At 39.4% G+C, this 25,729-nt stretch overlaps 1 protein-coding gene across 3 annotated transcripts in view; it reads left to right on the forward strand.

Annotated features, from left to right (window-relative positions):
* Nucleotides 1–25,729, forward strand: part of epha3 (eph receptor A3) — a 96,362-nt gene that overhangs the window by 2,286 nt on the left and 68,347 nt on the right. For all 3 annotated transcript variants that reach the window (XM_087829929.1, XM_006802380.3, XM_035912771.2), the window contains exons 2-3: nucleotides 5,274–5,338; nucleotides 14,011–14,671. In XM_087829929.1, the coding sequence (XP_087686055.1) occupies nucleotides 5,274–5,338; nucleotides 14,011–14,671 (726 nt within the window). The remainder of the gene's footprint in view (nucleotides 1–5,273; nucleotides 5,339–14,010; nucleotides 14,672–25,729) is intronic.

The raw sequence follows: 25,729 nt of genomic DNA on the forward strand, positions 1-25,729 counted from the left end.
ACACAAACAGATAAACTAACTAAACAGTTTGCATGTTAGCTGGAACAGGGAAAGTGTCAATACAATGAAGAAATCAGGCAATTACATTCGCCCTCCAGAGTCATAAATCAGCCAGAGAGTGTCAGTATCGAGCTGCCTCGTCTATACAGCACATTGTATAGAAATTCATATAGACTTGTACACCACAGATATGAAGACGACAAAGACGTTTTGAATCACTTAAGCGCTGTTTCTCCGGTTCGGGTTAAAAGTTAAACAGATGGAAACACACGTCTGTTTTGGTCGACTTTGACAGTCCTCACGATGAACGAGAACTCATATCGATCCTTCACCGGCATTAATTTCTACAAGTAACAAAGTAGAAAAAAACCTAGTAATTTACTACAAACCTTAGAATGAGGTGCACACACATTTTTTTTTTTGCCGTGACACAAAAGAAAATCAGAGGTATCATCACAGAGTATATATGCACTTAAAGGGCTTTCTTGGATCTTTCTTAATCTTTATTTAGATCATAAACTTTTGCTTTAAAAGTAAAGCAGACAATAAACACGCTGGAAAGCTGTACCAATTTTGAAAATACTGATTTTCATAAACATAATGTGGCGAATTCGAAGACACTATTTTTTCATGATCTTTTACGTTGAACTGTAGGTCACTGTTTACACGATCGAAACATAACGTCACTTTTACTGGCTTTATTTTTTATTTCACGCCAATAAGTTGAAGGTGATAAAATCTACCCTGGCGCAGAGATTATAAAACAGTCCACTTGACCGTGGGGGGCTGTTTGTAAAACTCGATGGCCATAAAAACATCTTCTGTAACTTCGTTGACGTCTTACTGTAGTTTATATAAGCTATCAGTAAATTAGGAAATGAATCAAGTGCGTTATAACAAGTAAAGAAAAAAAAAAGCATCAGTAGAAAAGAAACCTCAAGTTTAAAAGGATGACGACAAACTTGTGATGTTTTCCTCGCGTCTGTACTTCGTTGAATTTTCCGTCTCCGCACCGCACCTCAGCAAGCATTTTTATTTAATTTTACTGTGTGGTTTTCATTAGGTCTTAATGATCCCGTAAAACTTTAGGAAAAGTTTAAGGAAATACAGAGAAACGCCTCAGTAATAGATTTCAGCGGAGAGGATCCATTTTCACTTTGAGAAGCCTTTGAGGAGACTTTGTGCTGACATTAGCTATCCGATATCGTTTAAATTCCCCATAATTAGAAGAAAAAAATATCTAAAGTTTCGAAAGCCATTAGTTTCTATGATGTGGTGCAGCATGTCCTTCTAGGTGGTGTAATGCTGGCTCGCTGCGGGACGTCCGGAGGCCTCTGGTATTTTTAGTCGGCGTTAGGGAGGCTTGGCCCGGAGAGCCCGGCTCAGCAGTCCCACTGGGGCTGATGTGCGTCTCAGAGCGATGGTACTTTTCAGAGGGGATGGAAATGTGGACGCAAAATACCCCTCACTCCCGTCCCCATGTATTCTAAATGCCTATATTTATATGTGTATGCTGACCGAAGGGTGTCATCCTCATTTTAACGTTTCATCTTCAGAGTTAGGCGAAAAAAATCCGTATTTAGGGAGGCTACATGTGTAGATATACAGTACGTGGTCATGGTGTGCAGGAGTGCTCTATGCCTTTATGTCTGTGTAAATTATATGAGAAAGAAAGACAGAAAGAAACGAAAGAAAGAAAGAGAGAAATGGGAGCAGAGGGGCTGGGCAAGCAGCAGCAACATCAGACAGAGCGACTCTGCTCTTGAATAATTCATAATGGGAGGTGAACACTTCACCCTTTAACACAGACACAAGTCGCTTGCTTTGCCTGCACTGCGGCCTGCCAACCTTCAGATGCATGGAACCAGGCTGCAAAGCATCATCCACTCTGTCAAATAGCAGATATTGATAGATAAGGACATGTGTTCTATGCTATTCTATTATGGAGGAAGCTGATTCTTTGGTCATGCCCCTCTCTTTAGTCTCTGACTGACTCTTCTTTCTCCCCTCTAACATCAGCTGTGAAATATGTGGCTGCAGTGGAGAACTATTTCACGAGATTTTGTATTGTACAGTTATTATTTTCGTCTGAGCCGTTACTCATGGTAACACTGGCATCAGAAAAAGTACCCTTTCTTGCTTTGTTTGCTACAGTGTTCAACACATAATATGCCAAGCGATATAGGTCACCAGCAAGTGAAAAAAAGGATGTCTTCCATTCCTCGGGGCTAGGGTTAGGAGTGGGGGCGTTTGATGGTGACCTTAGTTTGCTTTATATATTGATTCACCTGTTTCTACCTCTGTGATGTTTTGCTCCCTCCCAGACAGGCTGGCTGAGTTTGCTATTAATACTCGTAGTTCCCGTTTAGAGGCACTCCCTGTTGGGGCAGGGGCTATATGCTTGGCTGACGCTAGCTTGCTAACTGACTGTGTGTGTGTGTGTGTGTGTGAGAGAGAGAGAGAGAGAGAGATTGAGCGAGAGAGTAAAAAGACTGTCAGCAAATGTTGATGTGTGCACTTGTGTTTGCTTGAAGGCGCATGTGTGAGCAAAACTGCACGTTTTGGTCAGGTTCTACAAAAAATGAATGCATACAGTAGATGTGCGTGTCCATGTCCAACTACATCATGTGCTTGCAAACGCTTTCCTTTGGAGGATTTCATGTGTTGGCATCATTTGACTACCTCTCAGTATATAGCGTTTTTTGTGTTTCAGAGTATCTCAGTTCTTCTTGCTTCTTAGTTGAGGATGCGTCCTTTGTGTTTGTTGTGCTTTGCATGTATTTGTGAGTGTACATGCATTTGTGCGCATGTGTGGGTGCTGATTTCTTCAGCCAAGTGCAGCTGGAGGGGGCTTTTTACTCCTGCGATATGAGAGCTGTCTAATTTTCTGCTCTCAAATTCCCTCACTCGGCTCAATTTGAGTGTTGGGCTCGGCTCGTTGAGAAATGTAAATTGGAAGCAATGGCCCTGGATGCTGAGCTGCTATTATCTGACATGAACAGATAGCTTCATTAGACTCTAATATGAATGTGTCCACTGCCACTCAACTGGCTCAGCGGTTTAGCATGACTGCAGCTCAGGTGAACATCTATTGTGTTTTGAGTCCAGAATAATAAATCTAGGTGTTTGTGTCTGCCTTTCTATGCTTCATTTTTAAGGTCCGTTTATGCCACATTGGCTGATGTTTACCTGATAAGTCTGAAACAAAGAATCACTTCCTTCTCCAACTTTTTCTGTAGTACAAAACAACAACCCATTCACAGAGAAGTGAGATCGCTTCTTCTTGCAAATTAAGATCCCGGTGCTTGACAGGGGTAGATTGTGTTTGACTTAAAAGGCTTCCCTGTGAGCCAGCGGTCCATCATGACTTGATACATACTTGATATGTGGACATTCTTGCTTACTGAAGCCTTGCACAGGAGAATGAAGGAAGAATGCATTCTTCATATTCTCACAGTGAATAGAGTTACAGCTGCAGGGCCTCTACTGCACTGCTGCTTCACTTTGCTGTATGTGTCCACTTGCGTTGCTAAGTGTTTGCTACTTGTTTGAGTGTTCAGAGCTGTCGACTGCTTTGCTCTCAACGGGATAAGTAAAAAGAGGCTGAGTCAGTGTTGCTGGAACTGATGAAGTGTATTGCTCTTTTTTTCTTTATAATAAATGGTTGTCTGTCCTTTACTTTTTTACTCAATTCACATAATCCTAAGCTACATTTTCTATTGCACAGTAACATATTAAAAGTATAATATGTCTCCAATTTGGCCCACTGTAGGTTTATGTGCTTTTTTTCTCCACCACACCATTGCTTGTCAGAAACATTATATTTAAGCATCCTATTTCTCCTCAGTAATGTTTGAAAAACAGGACTAAAAGGGATTAACTGTAAATAATTTACGTCATGAACACCACCAAAATCTTTTTGTGTATTTTATTCTAACTACATAAATTGTTGTTTGAGGTGAGAGCACTCAAAAGCTTTATTAGCTATTGTCTGAGCTTTGTGTCGCTAGACAGAATCTATTGCCAAATTGCTCGTGACAGTTTGGTTGCTGAAGTGGGGCATCCTTTGAGCATAAAGCTGCCTTCACATTCCTCACTCCATGTGTCATGACCCATGCTGACAGTTGTATTCAATGACAATTATTCACTCCACAGCCAAGTGTATACACTAAGAATAGAAAATGCTTCAGCTCCTTTTAAGATACTCTGTGTCTGAGTCAATTTGGCCATCACATCTACTATTCGCAAGTGTACTTTTAATTATGTTCTGTGGAGGTAGGCAATGAAAGCGCTTTCACAAGTAATTTGTGACTTCAAAACTGCTGCACAACTGACATAGTTATTCGTTCGGTCCCTTAAATTCCATAATTTGAATCCTGTTTTGCTAAGCCAGAGCCTGCACTTGCATGATTAAACCGCTGAAGCTCCTTGTCTTATTTGTCCTCAGTCATATTTCCTCTATTAGACATGGATCCCCTTCTGCTGCTTGATGTCTGTTTGAAAAGAACGAATTTCTGGCAGGAGACACAGTTAAAACTGTTTTTTCCATTCATTCTGGATTGGATTTATATTTTGATTTCAGTGTGGCCAATTGAATTTCGGACCACCTCTGAAACCGGTGATTGCATTTGAATTTAGATCCAATAGAGTTTTGCTTCACCTGGTTACACTCTATTTTCCATGGATATGTGTGTGGGTCGGTAGAATGGGGGTCAGATGGGTGAAAAGAAAAGTCTTTAAAAAAGAAAGAAAAAAAAGGAAAAAAGACATCTGGTGGTTTTTGAAAAACTGACTGTACTTTAGTTCAGTACCTTTTCATGATATTTTCATTGTTTGCCCAGTGAAGTTTTGCTTTGATGACTTACAAAGCAAGGATACAAAGCCTACTTTATTCACTTATCTTCAGAACACGGATGTGTTGGAAAAGTGAGGACAATTTGGCCAGTCTTAACTTTCTCCTCTCTTCTAAGAGCCCCTTAAGTGTTAACACTTAGTTTTAGAGTTAAATCGGTTTAGGGACGGGTAGGCTAAGGGTCTAGGGAATGGGTTATATCAATGAATGTCCTCACAAAGACATCAGTACAAGTGCTTGTGGTTGTGTGTATGTGCATATGTCTGTGTGTGCGTGGGGGGCAGCTGAGTAAATAGAGTCATGATCAGTGCTTGAGGTTGGTGAATCCTCCTGTGGGATTAGATAAAGGCTAATTGGGGCTAACAAGGGCTAGACACTCATATGTTTTCTTTGTTTTTCCTCTCTCTCTTCCTCACCACAGTCAACCTGTTAGACTCAAAAGCAAGCCAAGGGGAGTTAGGATGGATTTCCTACCCATCACATGGGGTGAGTATCTTCCATCTCTATATTTACCCACATCATGCCTGAATATGTTTGCATTTAGGAGACAGATCCAATATCATGAATTGAATGTCAGCTTCAACCGTGAAATCAGCTTTTTCAGATTTTTGTGGTTCTCACTATGCCATGTTGAAACAATCATCCAATGAAGATTAACCCACTTTTTTAGGCATTTTCTTAATGTTTTTTTTTTTTTATCTAGCAGGTTAAAGTATTCAGAGCTTACCATACAATCATACTGCCTGTATATGTGTTTGTGTTTTTGAATACATGTATGTATAAATAAAGATTAAACATGAAAAAGCATACATTTTGGACTTTTGGTCCAAAAACATCTGCAAAAAAAATTCCAGATTTACTTCCAGCCTCCCATTAACAACTCAGATAGCGTTTAACAGGAAATTCCATCAAAAGCTGACTTGTTGCACAATGTGATATTGCCATGTTAGTATTGTTCCTACAGTATCTTAAATAATGGTGTTAAATGGCCATCACTGACTAGACACACTGTTCTCATGTCATACCTTTGCTACCTTTGTTCCAGAAATCATTTATAACATTGGTTAACCTTGCAAAGGGGTTTATATTAACCCAAATCGTGGTTTTTGTTTCCTTAACCTCAAGTAGTTTTGGTGATTAAACCAAACAAATTACATCTCAGTTATGCAGGCCTAAACACTAGTTAATGACCCCATGATAACTAGCGGTCACTTGGAAAAAACGTTCATTCCCTGACTGACTGGCGAATGGTTGTGAGATGTAGCTTTGTGTTGTTTTGTGAAATTGGTCATGAACAGTGATGCACTGAAAAGGTTCTTGTGATTGCTTTGATCGCTACCACAATAAATGCATAATAAAAAATGCAACAATTGCTTACTGAGAGGTTTTGGAATTGTGAACAGTGCAACCTAATCGGAAATGGAGATGGTGTTTTCTGTTTCCAGTTTGTGTTGCACTTTTTTATGTCTCACTATCACTCTGTGGTTACTTAGTGAGTGTTTGCGGACAAGTTTCAAGTTTCATTGCAAACGACGGGCAGTTGTGTCATACTGCTACTCGCTAAAGCAATCGCAAGGAAGTTTTTAGAGCACCCTTTTTGCAACCGATTTCAATCAATCAGCAACCGCTTGCCATCCGGTCGGGGAATATATATTTATCCCTAGTGACCTGCAGGTTGACAAAGGGGTCATGTATCAACCTCTAGGCCTGTGTTGCTGAAGCCTACACAAGTATTGCGTAAAATTAACAGAATGTGACTGAAAACAAGCAAAAAAATTAACTTCATCTAAAAATATTAACTCAACTTTGACTTTCATAAACACATGTGTTTTAATCTATTCATTTACCACAATGTCAACTCTATGTATTTTCTTCTATTGATAATACTTCTGCCCCACAGGGCTAATGGTGCTAGTGTTTTATGGCCTTATTCTCAGAGTAGCACAGCTAGGACATCACAGCAATCTGATAGGTCAGTTCAATCAGTCACCATGGACCAACATTAATTTATAGTCGTATAAACAACACCCACCCACATGGCAATATCAAGTAAACCTTTGATTTGCTAATCCATAATATGCAACACTTTATTTTGTCTGTCTTTCATTATATTACAGAAACTACTGTAACCTTTTATCAAGCATTTTTCCAAGTTTGTTTTATCCATTAATGCAATTGAAATTAACAGAAGCACAAGGAGGAATCACATTAATATTGTTTTTAGTATTAGTATTATTTCATTGGATGTAAAAAAAAAAAAAAAAAAAAGCTCATATATCAGTCTCTGCTTCTAAAATCCTCCAATGGGCTCTCGTTCAGTGTTTATTTCTCCAACTAGTTAGACTTGTTGGAGAATTGTGCCTCTGAGCAAGCCCACTGTCTCTCTCTCTCTCACACACACACTCGTTCACACACGCACACACACACTTCCTTCTTTCTCCTTTATTAAGTGTTAGAATTACTCCTTGGCAGTGGCTTAAGGTAATCCAGTCATTTGTTCCATTGAGCTGCCAAACCTTGTTTCTCTCGGCCATATACAGAGCTGGCACCAACAGAGCACTCGGTTTTTTCATGAGGTTCAACCACAATGAAAAAATTACCCAAAGGAAAAACTTCAGGTCCTTAAAATGTATTTAGTCAAAAGACAATTGCAACCTACACAACAACTGCATGACCAGCTGACAGGCCAGATTGATGTTGTGTTGATAGACATTCTTCACATGTGAGCAGCTAGGGAAATACTCATTGATACGGCTATTTGATCCAGCGCTGGACACCAGACTTTTTTGACAGAGGTTAGGCAATTTGTGCAACCATGTCTGTTTTACTTCAAGTTTTTTGCTTTGACCAAGTTCAGATGAAGAGCGTGTGGTTACATAATTCATAAAAACGCTGCAGGAATGTGAGTCAATGTCATTGTTAAATGAGAATAACGCCAGAGAGATAGAGAAGGGAATGGGGGGAGGATCAAAAAGAAGGAGACTGATAGAGGAAAAAGGGATGAAGAGAGAGGGGTGGGGAGAGGGAGACGGAAGCAGGGAGAGGAAAGGACAGGAAGGAATGAGGGAGAGAGAGTCACACACAGAGATATTGCTGATGATCAAGTCCTCAAGGTGAATCATCTGTAATTACTCACGTCATCCACTGACTGCGCTCCGATAAGCAGAGTGCCCTGAGAGACTCCTGCTCACAAATGATTTCTCATAATGTGGCAGTGGCACTGAGCCCTCACTCCCTCCCTTTCTCACGCACACACACATACACAGACAAACACTCATTCACATTGATGGAGAGGCCGTGGCTATTGGCCTACCGAGACACAACGTGCTCCGGTCAGAACAAATTAAGAGCTTAGCCTCCCCAGGATGTTCACTCCAGAGCCACCGACTGGACTGATGAGTGCATGAGTGTGTGTGCGTGTGTGTCTGTGTGCGTGTGATCCAGATATACAGTTATCTGTCTTGGAAGCTGGCTGATTGCTTAGCAGTGTCCAGGGGGCTTAGCCCATCACTAAAGTGTGTTAAAGATTACATTCTTGCATGCTTTGAAAGCATTCTTCAGCAACAAACCAACACCCTAGACACTGGCTGTGCATACAAAATAGAATTAATGGATAATTACAAACTAAAGTCCATTCTTCATAAGAAGGGAGAATACAATGTCCTTTCTGGTTGTACTTGAAACTTAGATTCATTGTTTTCCAAATAATTTTCTGATTAAATACCAAGTTTATGTCAGTTATTTGCCACATGCTACATTTTTTATTATCATTGTGATATGAAACTAATCAGCAAAAATAAAAAAAAGTTTAAAACTATTTATACAGTAAAAACATTGCCTTGTAATTGTTTTTACATGGGTTCAACAGTCTACATTACTGTGTCAGACTTTAGTAAAAGCGCAGTAACATTTGTATTGTTGATGATAAAGAAGCTTGACATCTGTAGAATAAAAAGCCAGTGCTCACAGTATGTGAACTTTGCTTATAGTGTCTGGAAAACAACCAAAACACATTCACACCTCACATTCCAATTCTCAGGTCTGGAATGAGAGGGTGAGGTGACAGGCAAATAATAGCAGGGCTGATTATGCTTTGGGATCAGGCCCACCAGTCAGCCTACTCTTTCTTTCTCTCTATCTGTCTTCTTACGTTTTGACAACTGCTGTTTCAGCTTCTTTAATCATCCAAGTGCTTAAAAGCCCCCGCGAACTGCGTCTACTTCATGTGCAAAATCAGCCTGACCAGATAAACTGCTTTAAAGAGAGAAAGAGAGCGAACCTATCCTTAAACAAGGATTAGGTTGGTAATGCAAGAGACCAGAGGTAAGGAGGAAGGGGGAGGGTAAAATGAGTTATTGTTACTTTCGTGTTCCTGAGATAAGTTGGCACAAATCCTGAGAAGTTTATGTTATTACATCCTATTAAAAGTTGTTTTATTAGTAACAAGTAAACATATGTTTTACCAGTGCAGTGAAGATCACGACATTTTTGAGACAAGCGTGTCTTAAAAAATGAAAAAAGGTAAAGAAAAATAACATTAAGAACTTTGAGAATTACAGTACTCACATTTTTCTTTCTTGAGTACTGTTTAAATATAAATGAACAGCATTTGTGATTCCAGCATCCCCGAACAATTGCCATCAGCTAGTCTGTCCTTGAACAAAACACAAACAATGATTAGTCAGGCAAAGCTCAGGGTTGCACATAAACAAGAGATAGGATGAATACATTGGCCGGACAGAGTGATGAAATATCCTCTATTTGATATGTTGCAGTTGTTGAGCCTGTAACCCCAAAGACCTCTGTGCTCTAAGCTTCTCATCCAGCATTTGTTGCAGACACTCCGGCTTTTAGGATCGCCCTCTCCAGCTGTAGAGATTTAACAGAACGTTGTAATTATAATTGTTTTCTTTTTCCGCTCAGTAATCTGATATCCCAAAATCACAAATAGCCAATTTTTGCAGATGAGTAAATAAAGAGCTTATTTTAAAAGTAAAAACCAAAATGGGAACCATTCTGGTTTCGATTTTAATAGCGAGTAATTGTTTTTCTCTCCCATATAAAGTTGAAATAATTATCAAAATCTTTAAATAAAAAAAAAATATTTTACATAACTTGATTAAACTGAATTCTGCACTATGTTCTAAATTATCTAAACTATAACATAATGAAACATTTGTTATGTTAAGCTCTTGTTGAGCAAGTTAGACTTGTGATAAAAGCATGATTGAGCTTGTTTTCTTATACTTAACAAGACTTGCTTTTAATGTATTGCTGCCCTTTACAAGTCCATATACTGGCCCATTAACTACCATTGACCTGAGTGTCTTTGAAGTGGATAAACTGGTGTGCTGACTCTGTGACTCAGAGATGTGCCTGTTGCTCTAGGTATGTCCAGAGCAGATCAAGTTACCACACTTCATTTTACTGTCCCTTTAGCTACTTCACCTACAGCACAGATCAGAGAAACCAGGGGCAAGATTACACTGAACTTTGTCCCAGCTGTGACCATCAGGGGTCAGGGTCAAAGGTCACGTGGACTGCTGTAGGGTCCGAGTGTTGTTATATATCAATTAGAGGGCAGGGGGATGGGAGTTACACCCTCAACCCCTTGAAGAGAAACAAGGGAATAGCTGCTGACTAGATCTTTTTTTATCCTGACTGACATTCAGCGTTTCTTGCGTAGGTGGAAGAGCTTTCATGTATTGCAATGAGTGAGTAATAGCAATATTAGTGGAAATGTTGGGTCTAGAAACTCATGGGTACTGTGGTACACCTCCACTGAACCACACATAATGTAACAATCAACTAAATACGGATAATGATGTTAACATATTCTCAATTTCTTCTTATTTCTTTTTTACTTCTGGTCTAAAGGACAGGCAGTTGTAACTTAGAGAAAAAGTGAAGTGATTCAAGGTTAGACAAGTTAACTCCTATGATGTAATGATTAGGGACAATGATGGGGAGACATTTTTATCCCTCTCATTTACTTTGGCAGAAAGTTGCTGAAGCTGAGTCATATTCTCATATAGCGTACTTAATGCACACATGCGCAGGCACATACAGACATATACTGGATTTGATTTGAAAACCTTTCTGTGTTTGTGTTTGGCAAGCTTCTCCATAAGACAGCTTACAGACTGCCATCAGTCATAGTTGCTTTAGATTAAGCCCAGTTTGGCGCATACTGGACGAGTATAAAAAGGAATGATACAAAGCTAGTAGCTCACACTGAGATCTGCACTATTGAGAATAAACAGGATTCACACAAAGGCTGTCTCACTCCAAACTCGTTACACAAAGAACTGATGGTTGAACAGGGCAGTCTGTTACCTCATTGTAAAGTACAGTAGGTAGTACCCCTACCTGAAGGGGTACTCTATGAGCCTAACTTGAAGAAGAATGACAATGTCTCACTGGACTTGTCACCTGTTAAAAAAAAAAAAAAAAAAAAAAAAGGAAAATGGAGGAGAAGGCTGTTTTCAGAATGGTAGAAGTTCATAAACTGCTATATTTAATTCCTGTTAAGTTCAATTTTATTTATATTAATGCCAAACCACAACAACAGTCAGCCCAAGGGACTTTATATTGTAGGGTAAAGACCCTCCATTAATAGAAAGAAAACCCCAACAATTAGACGACCCCCTATGAGCAAGAAGTTGACGACAATGGGAAGGCAAAACTCCCCTTTAACAGAAACCTCTGGCAGAACCAGACTCAGGGAGGCACTGCCATCTACTGCGACCTGTTAGGGGCAATGGGAGGGAGAAAGAAATCCAGAGATTAATAGTAACCAATCTGGTATATTAAGTGGTGACAAAAACATAGTGAGTGAAATTTTTGATATTGAATGATATATGCTGTATTATGGGATTGATATGCTACAATTTACTATGCAGTATGGTTCTATCCTCAGCTTTAATCTTTTTTGTTGCCGTTCTTAGCACCTTCACTGGCACAAGTCACCCAATTTCATGTATTTTTAGACAGAACGCAAACATCTGTCACGTCTCTTTAAAGCGGGTCACCACAAAAAAAAGTTAAATTACTGGTTGAACTCTCCTGGCAGAAACACATTGCTTTAACCATGACAAAAAGCACACATCTATATAAAGGACAAGCATAATAGGATATATTATTATTCTCATGTTCACGGAAGTCTATTATCTTGTAAAATTTAATATCAGCAAAATCATTAATCAAAGTGGCAGTCCTTGCCTTCACTTTACTTTTTGTTATGTCAAAGTCTTTCAACATAGCTTTTTGCATGTCATCACATCATTTTTATGCTTCTGTTTAAAGTCGTGCTCTTACACCTTTGAGTAAAGCAAGGTGAAATGTTAAGTTTAGCTTTACCTCTCTATATTTAGTCCCACTCACTCCTGCAGACATTTCCCTGTTATTGTTAGACCTCCAAAGAGCTAGGACTACTGGCTGATGAATGACGTGATACCAAAGAGGGTGATGGGGGAGACTAAACACCAAAGAAGTATCGGCCCTCAGTTTTCATTTCACTTTATCTCCTGCTTTCTTCTTTTTCCTTTTTTTTTAGCGCTTTCCTTTATTTCCTCTTGTTTTCTCTCCCCTGTCCTCCTCATTCTCTCGCTCTCTCAGGGGTGTTTCATTAACTTTGCCGTGAGATGAAAAGTGAGTGGCTATCCCTCAGCCTGAGAGCCTCTTGAACATCAGACATTCATACATATGCTTTACACCCGCACACCCCCACACACAGGCAGACAAAAACATGTAACAGAGAACCAACTCCTTCTTAGCTCGTCATTAATTTCTGAGTTCAGCTGAAGGCACCTGCTGTGTTTGCCTGCTATGAGACTTTAAACACTTCACATGAGCTTTATGTGAGTGCGTGTGTGGGTTTATGTTACCATTAATGCTTGTGGGTGAAAGGAGCAATAATTTAGGTTCCAGTTACCACGAAATTCTTTCTCTGTATATCTCTCCGTCTCTGAAGAAAGTGCTGCTCATTTAGACACACATGCATTCTGGATTTCACCATGAGAATATATACACAAAAGCATCCATTTAGGCATTTACGCCCATTTGTTCTAATGACTGCCATTTCAGCCGCTATGAGCCCGCTATTTCAGGTGTTTGTCCATTCATCATCACTCCGATTCAGCGTTGATTTGCCGGGACAGCAAAGCCAAAGCGCATGATCAATGAGTCTACCCGCTGTGTTGAATTCAAAAGGAATGACCCCACTTTCTTTTTCTCCTCTCCTCTCTCTTTGCTTTCTCCCAGTGGAGGGAAAATGTAAGATAGACACAAACGTTCCTGGTATACACTCTCATCTGTCTATACGTCGTAGCTCCTTTTGTTTCATAGTGGATTCAGCACGTTTCCTTTAGTAGAAGTAGTACTGTGATGCAAATAACCAAGACTGCAGCTTGAAAGTCCTCACTTTTAGAGAAAAACATTTTAGTATAAGGGTGGAAAAAAGAAACACTACGAGATTTTGTTAATATTTAACATTAATTAAGCTGCCTCACACAAATTTAAAAAAGATTGAAGATCACGTTTTCTAGCTTTTTTTTCTTGACGATATTTTCGGAGCCTTCTAATGTAAAAAATTTGGCTAAGCCAGCAAGTTTGCTTTTAATTAATTTCAACAATTTACAAGAGATCTGGTAGTGTGATTTTTCACCCTTAAGTGTTTATTAGATGCTTAGTATTCAGCAAGAATGTTTCTGGATCTAAATAATTCATCCCTAAATGCTTACAGGGTGGAGATAACTTTATTTTTTCTCTGCTATCTTCCCCTCCTTTCCTCCTATTCCTCCTTCTTTGACTGCAAATTCTCACTTTCCTCATTTGTTCTGTCTTTAACTCACCCCATTCCCTGTACTCCCTTTGCTTCTCTTTTGACCCCAAACTTCCCAATCCCCTTGCTTTCCTTTTTTAAATCTAATATATTTTCACTTGATCCTTTTCATTACTCATAAAAAAAAATCTGTCTTCCCTGTATCTATGCTTCTTCTACTTTTCCTTCTGTTGCATCCATTCCTTGTTATCTATCGCTCTCAATCTTTAAATCTACCTTCTCCCCTTTTTTCTGTATTTGGTCTCTCTTGTCTATTACTCTTCCTTGTCTTCCTCTGTTTCTCCCTTCGACCTTTCCTTGTCTCTATTTTTTCCAGTGGGAGGAGATCAGTGGGGTGGATGAGCACTACACTCCCATCAGGACCTTTCAGGTCTGCAATGTGATGGACTACAGCCAGAACAACTGGCTTCGGACCAACTGGATCCCTCGCCAATCTGCTCAGAAGATCTATGTGGAGCTGAAGTTCACTTTGAGGGACTGCAACTCAATCCCGTTGGTACTGGGCACCTGCAAGGAGACATTCAACCTCCTCTACCTAGAGGCAGATGATGACCAGGGCAGCCACTTCCAAGAGCATCAGTTCTCCAAGATTGATACCATTGCTGCTGATGAGAGTTTTACTCAAACTGACCTTGGAGATCGCATTCTCAAGCTCAATACTGAGGTACGTGAGGTGGGTCCCATGACCAAGAAGGGTTTCTACCTCGCATTCCAGGACGTGGGCGCCTGTGTAGCTTTAGTGTCAGTAAGGGTTTACTTCAAGAAGTGCCCACACACTGTGAGGAATCTTGCCTCTTTCCCTGATACTGTGCCCATGGACTCCCAGTCACTGGTGGAAGTCAAAGGCTCATGCGTCAATCACTCCAAAGAGGAAGAGCCTCCTCGAATGTACTGTAGCACAGAAGGGGAGTGGCTTGTGCCTATTGGGAAGTGTCTGTGTAACCCAGGATATGAGGAGAGAAGCAGCACCTGCCAAAGTAAGAAACATATATTTTTTGCAACTCTTTCTCAACAGTACTCTCACACATGCCTTGCCATGCATTGATTCTGCATGTATAAATGCACGTGTCACTTCTCTTCTACACATATCCCTTATTTGAACCTTTGGCCTAAACAAGCAGATTTTTTTTAAAGCTGTAAAAGTAAACAGTGTGATATCAGGACTCTCACGCTTCATATCTGTCAGTCCAGAAGGTTTAATGTCAAATACACTCTCTGTGTGCATGTGTGTATATGTTTGTGTGTGTATGCATTGTTTATGTGAGCTCTTCAAACTAACCCCAAATTCCCAGGGTGCTGGGTGATTGGTCGGTAGTTATACGTGCATATTCCCATACATTGTGCAGCATATAGAGGTTCAATAGCAATTTTCTCTGTGACACATCATTAGCTATGGGAAGATTTTAAGCAGAGCAGAAAGATGGGACTGATAACACAGAAGAAAGGAGTGGGCTGGAGTGGATGGTGAATGATGGGATAGCTGCGGTGATGGTTGTGGGTGTTGGTGAAGGTAGCAATGAGTATTCATTTGATGTGGTTTCAAAAGTATGCAAATCTGCATGCCTAAAATTGTCTTTCATGTCCTGACCAACAGGACTGGTCTTCCGTACTATCGTCACACATGTTTTGCAGGGGACTATTTTTTGTTGCTGCTGAATGGTTTTTAAAGTGAGCTTGTCAGAATGATTGCAGTGATACTTTGGCTGCTAGAGTTAAAGAGCTGTGCTTGGCCAGTGGGGTGACACCTTCCTCTGCAACACCTCTCTACATGAGAGTTTAAAGTATAGTAGACAACATGTAAAATGCCTCTGATTGTTGTTGTTCCTCCTCACATTATTTTGCCTAAACAACTTTGTCCAAAGAAGTAAAGTTATCCATTTTGGGATAAAAAGGGATTAGCAGTCTTCAATATCCATGGTGTAATGCATCATAAACGTCTGGGTTTTAAATCTTGTAGACATGTACACAGATAGGACATCATTACACCACTTTACACAAAATTAAATTTCCTCTGTTTTGCTTCTGTGGCTGCTATAACAGCTTTCATCAATTACAGTTACAGTACTTCATCGGTGTTTCCATGCATAAGAAAAAGAAGAAGTAGAAAGTGGTCCCTGGTGTGAACAATACAATGCAGATGTGTTCAGTTCATATAAATGTAAATGCCACTATGGATATGATTACATTATATTACATTTATACATTTTTGTTTGATTATACAAAATATAAAATAGTGGCAAACAAGACCAAAGTTAGCTGAAGGTTTCCATGATGCTCTATATCTGCTCCTCTTTACTTATTTTCTGTGAGATCTTCTCTGCTTAAGAAGCCAGACACAGCATCCATCTGAAAGCAGCCACCCCTGCACTGCGGCTGTCCCAGAATGACTTTAAAGTTAAAACGGTGTTGAAGTTTCTGAAAAGGAAATCCGTCTTTAGCATTCTAGGTTATTATAGTGGGTCCCAAATGGTCCCTTGTTCATCAGTTCTCTCTTTTCCAGAGCCATGCCCAGTGTTAATTAAAGATCAAAGATGGTCTCCCAGGTCAAGCCCCTGCTGTCAGGGCCAGGGGGAAGTGCTTTTTTTTCTGTTGCTGTGAACTCCAGGCCAACCTGTCTAACTGTACAGATAGGAGGGAAAACTTTTTTCACACTTGTCAGTATATTTTTCTGAATTTACTCATTAAAAGCCAATGGTATCTACTGCTGAACCCCTTTGGCATTTATTTTGGTTTTGTTTTTCCAACTGTCATTTTTAAATTACACGGAAAAAGTGTAATTTTTCATTCATATCTTTCTTATTTTTCTACTTTTTGTCCCTATATTTGAAAGAGTACGACATGTCATTTCAAGAATGGGACATTGTACAGACAAATGGCTCACCCCTGTCGTTCCCCCCCCCCCCCCCGCTCCCCCCTCCTCTCACTTCCTGCCTCTGTGAATTGTGTGAATGTTTAGATGTATTTGACAATCTCTTATTAGTTTCAGAGTGGTCTAATGGACTCTAATAAGGTCTTATGTTACCATGGAGTGGGACAGCTGCACCAACAGGCCCCCACAATCCCTGCATGCAGCCGTTGGGGGCCCCATCATGCAGCTTGCTCTCCAGGCCTTCTGTGTTAACAGATAGATGGCTGAATGGGGTTAGGTCATCCCAAACTGATAGGAAAAAGAAAAAAAGACATATTTACAGTGCTACGAACAACAAGCCACAACATTTTCTGGGAAAAAGAAAATGGAGAAGTGGAGAATAAATAGCAAACAGCATATTGTCGATACTTCAGTGATATTAATTATAGACAAAGAAAACTCTTCTGTTGGTAAACTCTTCAGAGGCACCCCAGTGTCTTGAGAAATTTCTGTTGCTATTTGACAAAAATAAACAAATATGTTATTAAGATGCTTAAAAACACAGACAAACATTGAACTGATGAAACGTTTATTTTTTCTGGCAGGAATAATAAGGTGGATTTAAAGACAAAAATGCTTGGACTAAGTATTGTTGACAGTGAAGATTAAGCACCTTTACTGAATACTTTATGCTTTGTTTTCTTTGATAAGATGCCTTGTTGCAGCACCTCCTCTCCTCCTTCTCTACTTTGTGAGTCTGTCTGTCTGTTTTTGATCGAGTGAAGGGGGAAGAGAAAGAGTTCGCAAGCAGTTGCTTTTGTTTACACAGACTCCAAAGTGTGTTTAAGGGTTTTAATAAAGTAGACTCTAGCATTAAACCATCATTATCTTTCTGTGTATGTGTGTATGTGCGTGTTTGTGTCCATAGTCAGCAATGTTTGTCAAAGCAAGGATGTTGTTTCAGTGGCGCCTTCAAAGGAGCATGTGAATTCTGTCTGGCTTAGGCAAAGGGGTATGGCAGTTATACGAGCATGTGCATGCTCTTTTGTGCATCTGAGTCAGACTGTGTGTCAATATAAACTTTACAATATTCCGCTATATATATATATATATATATATATATATATATATATATGTGTGTGTGTGTGTGTGTGTCTGTGGTTTGAATCCATGTCAGAGCTGCGACTTTTATCCAATTTTTGTTACGATGAAACTCTGTGAAAAGATAAGATGAATATTATAATACAGTACAATGCGAATGGACGTGATCTCCCGGATTACTGTATGTCTGTATGTTTTGTGAGCAGCCTTCAGCCTTTCCACACAGAGAATGTGAGGCCAGATTTAATCTCGCTAAGTCAGTCTTTCATCTGTCATTAGAACAGACTGGAGCAGGTGAACCAACTCCTATCTACCATCAGTGTGAAATTCCTGCAACCCTAATTTGATCCTAAAACAGCAAACGCATGCCAGTTTGTGTACGCGTGTGTGACTGTGTGTTTGCGCATGCACGTTGCAAATGCAAGCAGCTGTTCGCCCATACGTTGACGAGAGACCTAAGTTTACATTCTTGCTGGATTTATCAAGACACACAATCCTGAAACCTTCCAGCAACGTAAAGCTTATTACAATTACACAGACAAAGTGTCACGCATAAGCCTCAGTTGTTACTCGCCCGCATTGCTTACCGTATGCTTTCACGAAAAGAGGAGGAAGGCGAGCTGTTTTAAAAGTGGTTTTAACTTCTCTTTTTAAAATCATTTGCCACTGGCGACTGGACCAACACCAAATAAAAGTTCATTTTCCCTTTCTGTTTCCTTCCTCTCCATTCACCCCAGCACCCGATCGACTTGGCTGCCGGATCAAAGCCCGTCGTTCATCTCATGTCAAATGTTTTATTTCACTCTCCACTCTTTCACTTAAGTGATTTAGCTGCTGCCCTCGTGCACTGAACTGCATGGCTTTCAAGCAGACATTCTGGACTCACATTATACATCTTTCACTGACACTGTCACGCAAACCAGCAACAGCTTGGTCAAAGAAATACTCAAGCTTAGCCTGAAGATATTCAACACCAACTTTAGCCTCTTATAAGATGATTATGTATAGAAAGACAAGAAATTAACTTCTTCCCTGAAACACTCATTTGTTGTTTATTCCCAATCTACTGACTCGCTATCATGCAATTTGGATGGCCCACATATTATCACCATAACAGGAAAATATATGGCCAATCCAATTTGCATGAAGCTGGTTGTAAGAGCTAAATGCCAGCATGGATTCACTGTTGTTCTTTTTGTGACAAATGTGCATCTATTTTTGTTTTGGAGTCTCCCTGCCCCCTAGTGATCAGAAATCATTTAATGCAACTACATGTTTCATATAAAAACCCTGGATTTATAAAAAAAATATTACATTGTCAATGGCCCATGTATTTTATGCACACACACGTAAGAAAAATACTCTTAATATCACTGCAGAGCTCCTACAGTTATGCTTAATATTTTTCGTGTGTGTGTGTTTTTTCCATGCTGTTGCTGTAGTCTCTTTGTTGTATACTTTTCTGTCAGACTGTTGAAGTTGAGTGCTGTGAATTCATGGAGCTGCTGGCTCTCTTCTGGTGCTTTGGAAGGACTCTGTTTGTTTGTGTTGGCCATTATATAACTGCCCAGCTCTCACAAAACATGTCACTTGTACCCGCAAATTTACACAAACCCACAAACCAATTGAAATGCACATATATGTAGCACTGCATTCTAAACTCTATTTCTAATCCACGACAAAACTAAAATTTATCATGCCTTCTTTTCTGTATTCAGGTACATTTTTACACATCTGTCTGTTGTAGCACTTATGTGAACAGTTCACTGAGTGGTGTGGCGGGACATTATTCAGTTTTCCAGCAGAATCCTCCTGCACTTCATATACCGTCCTTCCACATTCATAATGAAGAAAGCAGCCTAGCTCAGTATAGCAATAGCCTGTACTATTCGGCATTCGGTTCTTTGATGAAGGGCACCTTTGCTCTTTGTGGTTGAGAATGGAGGTCTTTTTTAGACTATTGCCACACACACATTTAAAAATCTAATCCAGGCAATCACATCAGTTAAATCTGTCCCATGTGTCACTGTGTGTGTTTGCGTGTGTGTGTTTGGATGGGTGAATTGAGCATTATACAGTACACGGCTCTGTTCTAACACTGGTGTTCCATTGCATCGGTCTCCTCATCTCTTGTCAGTTTAGCTTAGTGGGGATGCTTTTTCTGCTGCAGTGTTTTGGCTGTGTGCTGCCTGGCGTGTAGCCGCTTTGGAGCTGAAAAGAAGAAAAGAGGCTAGAGAAGAAAGAAAAGGGGTGGATTGAGTGCCTCGGAGAGAAAGGTTCAAGATCATTATGCTAACTCTACATTATATGTAGTTACACAAAATTTACACCCCACCCTGATGTAGATCAAAATTAATTTTACACAGTCTTTGTTAAAAATAGGTTAAAAAAAATATCAGGGGGGATTCATATCAACCGCCCTGCCACCCTTATACTAACTCTCATTTCACAGCAGCTAGGAGACTATACTGTATGTGTGAATTATGTGTGTGTTTGTGTGTTCAAGCAAGTAAAAAGGACAAGAAGTGTCACAAAAACAGATATAATTACAGATTTTATTGAGCTGTAGTACAAGTGGATGAAAAACCTCAGCAATGATCTTGAATATGCTTATTTACTGTAGGGTGTATACGGTGTATATGAGACAAAGAGAGAGAGAGACCACATTCATCCGCTGATCCATGTGCAGCCTGAAATATAGCATCAAAGTCTCAGTTCATCTTTAAATCACTGTGTACTTCCTTATCTCTTTGTGTAGTCTTCTAGTATATTGATGCATCGTTTGTGTGTGTAGGTGTGTGTGCGTGTGTGTGCATATGTGGCTGGCATTCAGGAAGCGGTAGCCAAGGAAGCAGGAAAGGTTTGCTCATTCTTGGTATTATTGCCTGTTTACTTTTCTCTTTATGAGCCTTCCAGTGCAGGCTGGGGGTAGCGGGTAAGCCTGTCAACCCAGAGCACTGGTGCTGTTGGGACTTCAAAGCTTTTGGTAACCACAGGCTCAGGAATTCAAGTTAACACACAGTCACAGACAAATATACACAAATGCACACACAAAACCGTGCCTGTAGCAGAAACAAGAGGGATAGATAGATGGGGTGTTTATTTGTTGGAGAGGCCCCTGCCAGTTGACCGAACCTCTTCACAGCGACCAGTCTTTGTGTATGTGTGTGATGCATGTGGGTGTTTGTGCCTGATCTGTTCACAGAGATAGAGTGTACAGGCAGTATGTGTGTCCAGACAGAAAACAAATACACAAAAGAAAAGAACAGCAATGTATAGATGGACATGCATCGCTGTGATTTTGGTGTTACGGCCATATCCACAGATGCAGCCCATGGGCGTAGCTTAATACTGATGGATGATAACTGTGGATTTAGCAATACATTTTAATCTCAGGGCATCTAGTACTCCCATTTTGCCAAAAGCAGCTCTATCACAGACATATGCGCAAAGTATCTGTTTGGCTTCAGTGCCGTGATACATCAGCTAAAGTTTATCACTTTCAGAAAGTTTGGAAGTTTTGTGTTTTGTACTTTGCTTTGTTTGGCTTTAACCTGACAATAAATTTCATCTTCATTTGCTTTTAGTGCTTGTACAAGTATGTGGTTAAGTTTAGAAAAATAAGCTTTGGTGAAAAAAAAAGTTTTAGGCTACTTAAGCATAGACAAAACATTTAAATATGAAGCCGAGGGGGCCTAAACAACAGTTATATGTTGATTCATAATTAGGACCTTCCTTACCATTACCAAAAAAAAAAACCCATCATAATATTGTCACCACATCTGCAACTGCAACAGGTTTGGCATCAGTATTTGACCACTCCAAGAATGCATGTGAGCGTATGTCTCATTGTTTCAGTGGAAAGTCAAGGACTGAAGAATGGACACCAGAGGAAACATCCTGTGTGATGAAGTAAATGTTTAGTATACATGTAATGTAACAAAGGAGGGAAACGGTGCAGTACAACACGGCAGTCACTCCATCATTTCTGATAGATGAGAAGCAAGTAGTTGGAAAGAGCTGGAGGAGGAGATGGGGAGGTGAAGGCAAGGAAGAAAAAAAGCAGCTGTCACTGGTGCTGAATGTCGGTTTTATGATTTGTGATGTCACCGGCATTAATTTGACATCTGCGTCATTCTTTCTGCTTTGCTCCTCAAATTGTTTTCCACTTGTGCTATTTTGAACTATTTCTGCATGTTAGCCCATGCAGTGATTATCCACGATAGTTTAAAACAGGCAGGTGTGTCACAAGATGAAATGACTATGTGTGACATTTACAAAGGTCAGTGCATATTTAGTTTTTCTTTGGAACTGCTTAACTTATTGTAATTTGACCTATCACCTTAACATATTCTACTCAGTTGTATGTTCACTTTTTATTTAAAAAAGACGAATAAAAGGAAAACACAATATTATTACAAAATCTTTCTTGATAAGGAATTCTAGAAACACCATTAGTAAGCAAGCCTTATATATATATATATATATATATATATATATATATATATATATATATATATATATATATATATATATGTGTGTGTGTGTGTGTGTGTGTGTGTGTGTGTGTGTGTGTGTAATTCTTTCTGGATGCAGCATAATCAGAAGCTCATTTGTATTTCAAATTATTTCTCCACTTTCTGCAATGACTTTTTTTTGTATATCTGTGCAACCATAACCAAGCTCCACTACCACTTTCAGTTGGTAATGGAGCTGACTGACTGCACAAAAGACATATTAGAGGACCATATAATGTCAGAAAATACTGTAATGAAGCATTCAGTAGAATGCTACTACTACCAATAATATGGCTACTTATACTAGAAATTGATATTCAGCTTACGCTTATATCACATTCTTAATTAAAGTAATGAATAAATGAGGCCTAATAATGTAAATCTATTTTGTGTGATCTCTGCTGTCCTTGGTGCTGAAGCTGCAACCTCAGACACTTCTAGAGGCTGCGACTGTCAAGTGTCTCACTTATCTAAGCCCACACTGCAGGCATGTATAGTGACACTGAGTAGTTGTCAGAAGCATCATCTTATTGTATAGATGAGATGCGTTCAGAGAGGCCTCTCAGTGTCATTTCAGTTGAAAAACCCCAGCGTCACCACATAAATGTCTGTCTTCGAGCAGCTGTCTGATTTTGCTGTGCTGCTGCATCACAGATGTCAGCATAACAACCTTTCCGTTTTAACAAACGCTACATTCTTTAATGTCAGCCAAGCAAAAGGAAAAAAAGGAAAAATGAAAACAAAAGGCAGTGTCTGTTTTAAAACCTTTGAGGGTTAGGGCACAGCATGGAAGTCTGGTGGTAATTCTGCAGTGAGGCCTGAGTCAGTTAATGTAGAGACAGTTACCGTTGATGTGGTGGCACATTAGAACTGATGTACTTATTTGTCAGATACCTCTGTTGCTACAGAAGCCTCCTAGACATTCAGATGTTTTATGATATCTGATATTTTTTTTCTTTTCTGCATTTATATGCTGCTCTAATGCTAAGTTATATGACACATATCAATACATCATAATCAGTATTATCTAAAACCTTGTCAGACTGACTTTGTTGTGGAAGGTTGTTGTGTAAGATAACAGTATTTTAGACTTGGCTATAGCCAGTTTAAGTCAATTATTTGTACTGTGCAATATACAAACAGGGAAACTCTAAATGCTATATATGGTAAAGCAGGTAAACATCAGAGGTAAGACTTAATTAGCATACTATAATGCAATTGACGGCTAATTTGACACAGCAGCCTACAGTCTGCAAAAGCAACCACCAATTATCTGCAAGGGCAACAAGGACGGCACAATGTCCACCTAACCCAATTCCTTGTTACACAAAGTCAATTTAAGTTTAATAGTTTTATTTAGCCCTGTTTTGATTTAACCTTGTGTATCCCATAGCACCTGAAGGCATCTTCTAAATTCATACAATTCATTGTTTTTCTGTTGCGTAGTTTCTATGATTGTCTATGTATGAAAACATTGTTATACAGACTGTTTTTTTATTCTATGTGAATAATATCAATTCTCGTATGTCAATTACATATTTTGGCAGTATTTTTCAGTTTTTCCTCCTGAGTTAACTCAAATGCCTTGATGGCATTCGTCTGTAGTAAGAATAGCCTGTCAGTGTGGCATGTCTATTTACTCTTCAGGAAGCTGAAAATCTTTGTGAAAGGAGTCCAAGGAAAGGCAATGAGTCAATGGAGCATCAATTCTGTTCAGTGACAGTGATACTGAGGTGATACTTTACTGCCTTAGGTGCTTCTTTTTGTTAGTGTTAGCTAATGACTGCCAGTGGTGTTAGGAATTGTTAGCCTCTGTTAGGTGGTGTTACTGAAGTGTTATTTGAAGTAAAGCTAATCCTCTCAGCAGCTGGTTTCTATAAAATTAAACTGTTCAGTGCAGGGAAAGTATGCTATTTTTTTAGGATACTTGAGTCCAAATTATGGTCCTGGTATAATTTTAGCTTATAAACTGGTGTTGTTGTTGTTGCTATAGTTGCTAATGGTCAGCTGTCCGGAGACGATTTACTTTCCTCTGCAGGAGAGTTTCACATCTCATCTGCTAACAATAACTTAGCTAAATGCAACAATGCTGTTTATGTATGGGTTTTTTGTATGCTAAAGTATTGATTGTAGTTCAGGACATGAGGTTTTAAGTAAGGAGGATGGAATGAGATTGAGATGAGGGAGGAGAGTGCCTACATAGAGGAAGGAGGAGAAGATGACAGAGTGAGCAGGGACTATTCATCCCAGGGTCCAGTTGCTTAGGTAACCCTCTAATTTATTTACTACTCTGCCATTAGTCAGTCACCAATAGCTGTGCTGGATACTTAAATCATTCACCTCGAAGTTGAGAAAAGTTTAGTGGGACGTGCTCACAGTTTTTTTAAAGGATATATATATATATATATATATTTTTTTTCACATTTAGTCCTCGAATGTCTATGGTCTCTGGTCCCTGTATATCTAAGTGTTCGGCTTTTATTCCCACTTTTGTATATTTGAATGTGCTTATTTCCTTCTACGTGTGTTTGCTTGTGAGTCATTGACCTTACTACCGTGACCTTGGTGCTAATATTGTTTGCGACTTCCATCTTAATCACTTCTGAAAGATGTGGGGCTTCACATTTCCTCTGGGATCTATATGTGCTTATGTGTATAAGAGTGAGAATTAGTACGTGACGTACAGTAAGCCTATTAATATTACAGCGATCATTAGAGAGAAGGTGCTTACTATGACAGCAACCACTGACACACGTCGATACACACACACACACTCACACACCAAATCTGAATCTGTTTTTACTGGTAGAGTATTATTTATTTTTTGTGTCTATTCATTCTTTTATTACATCTTTTTTTTTAAATAGATGCCATAAATGACTGTCCGCTTTATGTTTTAAATAAACCCCAGCAGAAGTTGTTTGTTTTAATACAGCACTTCTACCCTTTAAAAATATATATTTTTTGAGTTTCCAGATCTATTTTCTATATTTCTATGCCTAAGGGGCAGTTAGTTGTATGTAATAACAGAATATGTTGCCTTTGAGAGTAGGATTAAGGCTTTGATAAAGAAGTGCCTTACTTTTCTGTATATTGAGCTGTGCTTTTATTTAAAGAGGCCATGATTGGATCGGTTTCCATTTTGAGGCTGTACAGGAAATGGACTGAACCAGTGCCTGCTGCCCTGAATTTAGGTGTACTTTGATTTTGTTTACAAGTGTGCATGAAAAACATGTTGGGAATATGTCTGTGGTTTTATATGTATATATATATATTGTGCCTCTGTGGTTAAGAGAAAAAATGACTTACATGTGTTTTTGTTTAGACCCACAAACTTAAGTTTGCTCCTGGAAAATTATAGAATTATGACGACAAGCACTGTGGAGACAGCAGCTGAAGTTGAACTTTAGGCTCCTTTAGTTGGTGCAAGAGCTCAATGAAGGTGGCAAACCTGGTAATAATGTCAGATATGTCACAGCCGGGAGGTCGAACGCTGGAAAGTGGACTCAAATGCAGATAGCATATGGAGACTCGGAGGTATAGTGGAGAAAAAAAAAAAGATTTGTTAA

Source organism: Neolamprologus brichardi, chromosome 16, assembly GCF_056152115.1.
Source record: "Neolamprologus brichardi isolate AB-2024 chromosome 16, ASM5615211v1, whole genome shotgun sequence".
Classification (NCBI taxonomy): domain Eukaryota; kingdom Metazoa; phylum Chordata; class Actinopteri; order Cichliformes; family Cichlidae; genus Neolamprologus; species Neolamprologus brichardi.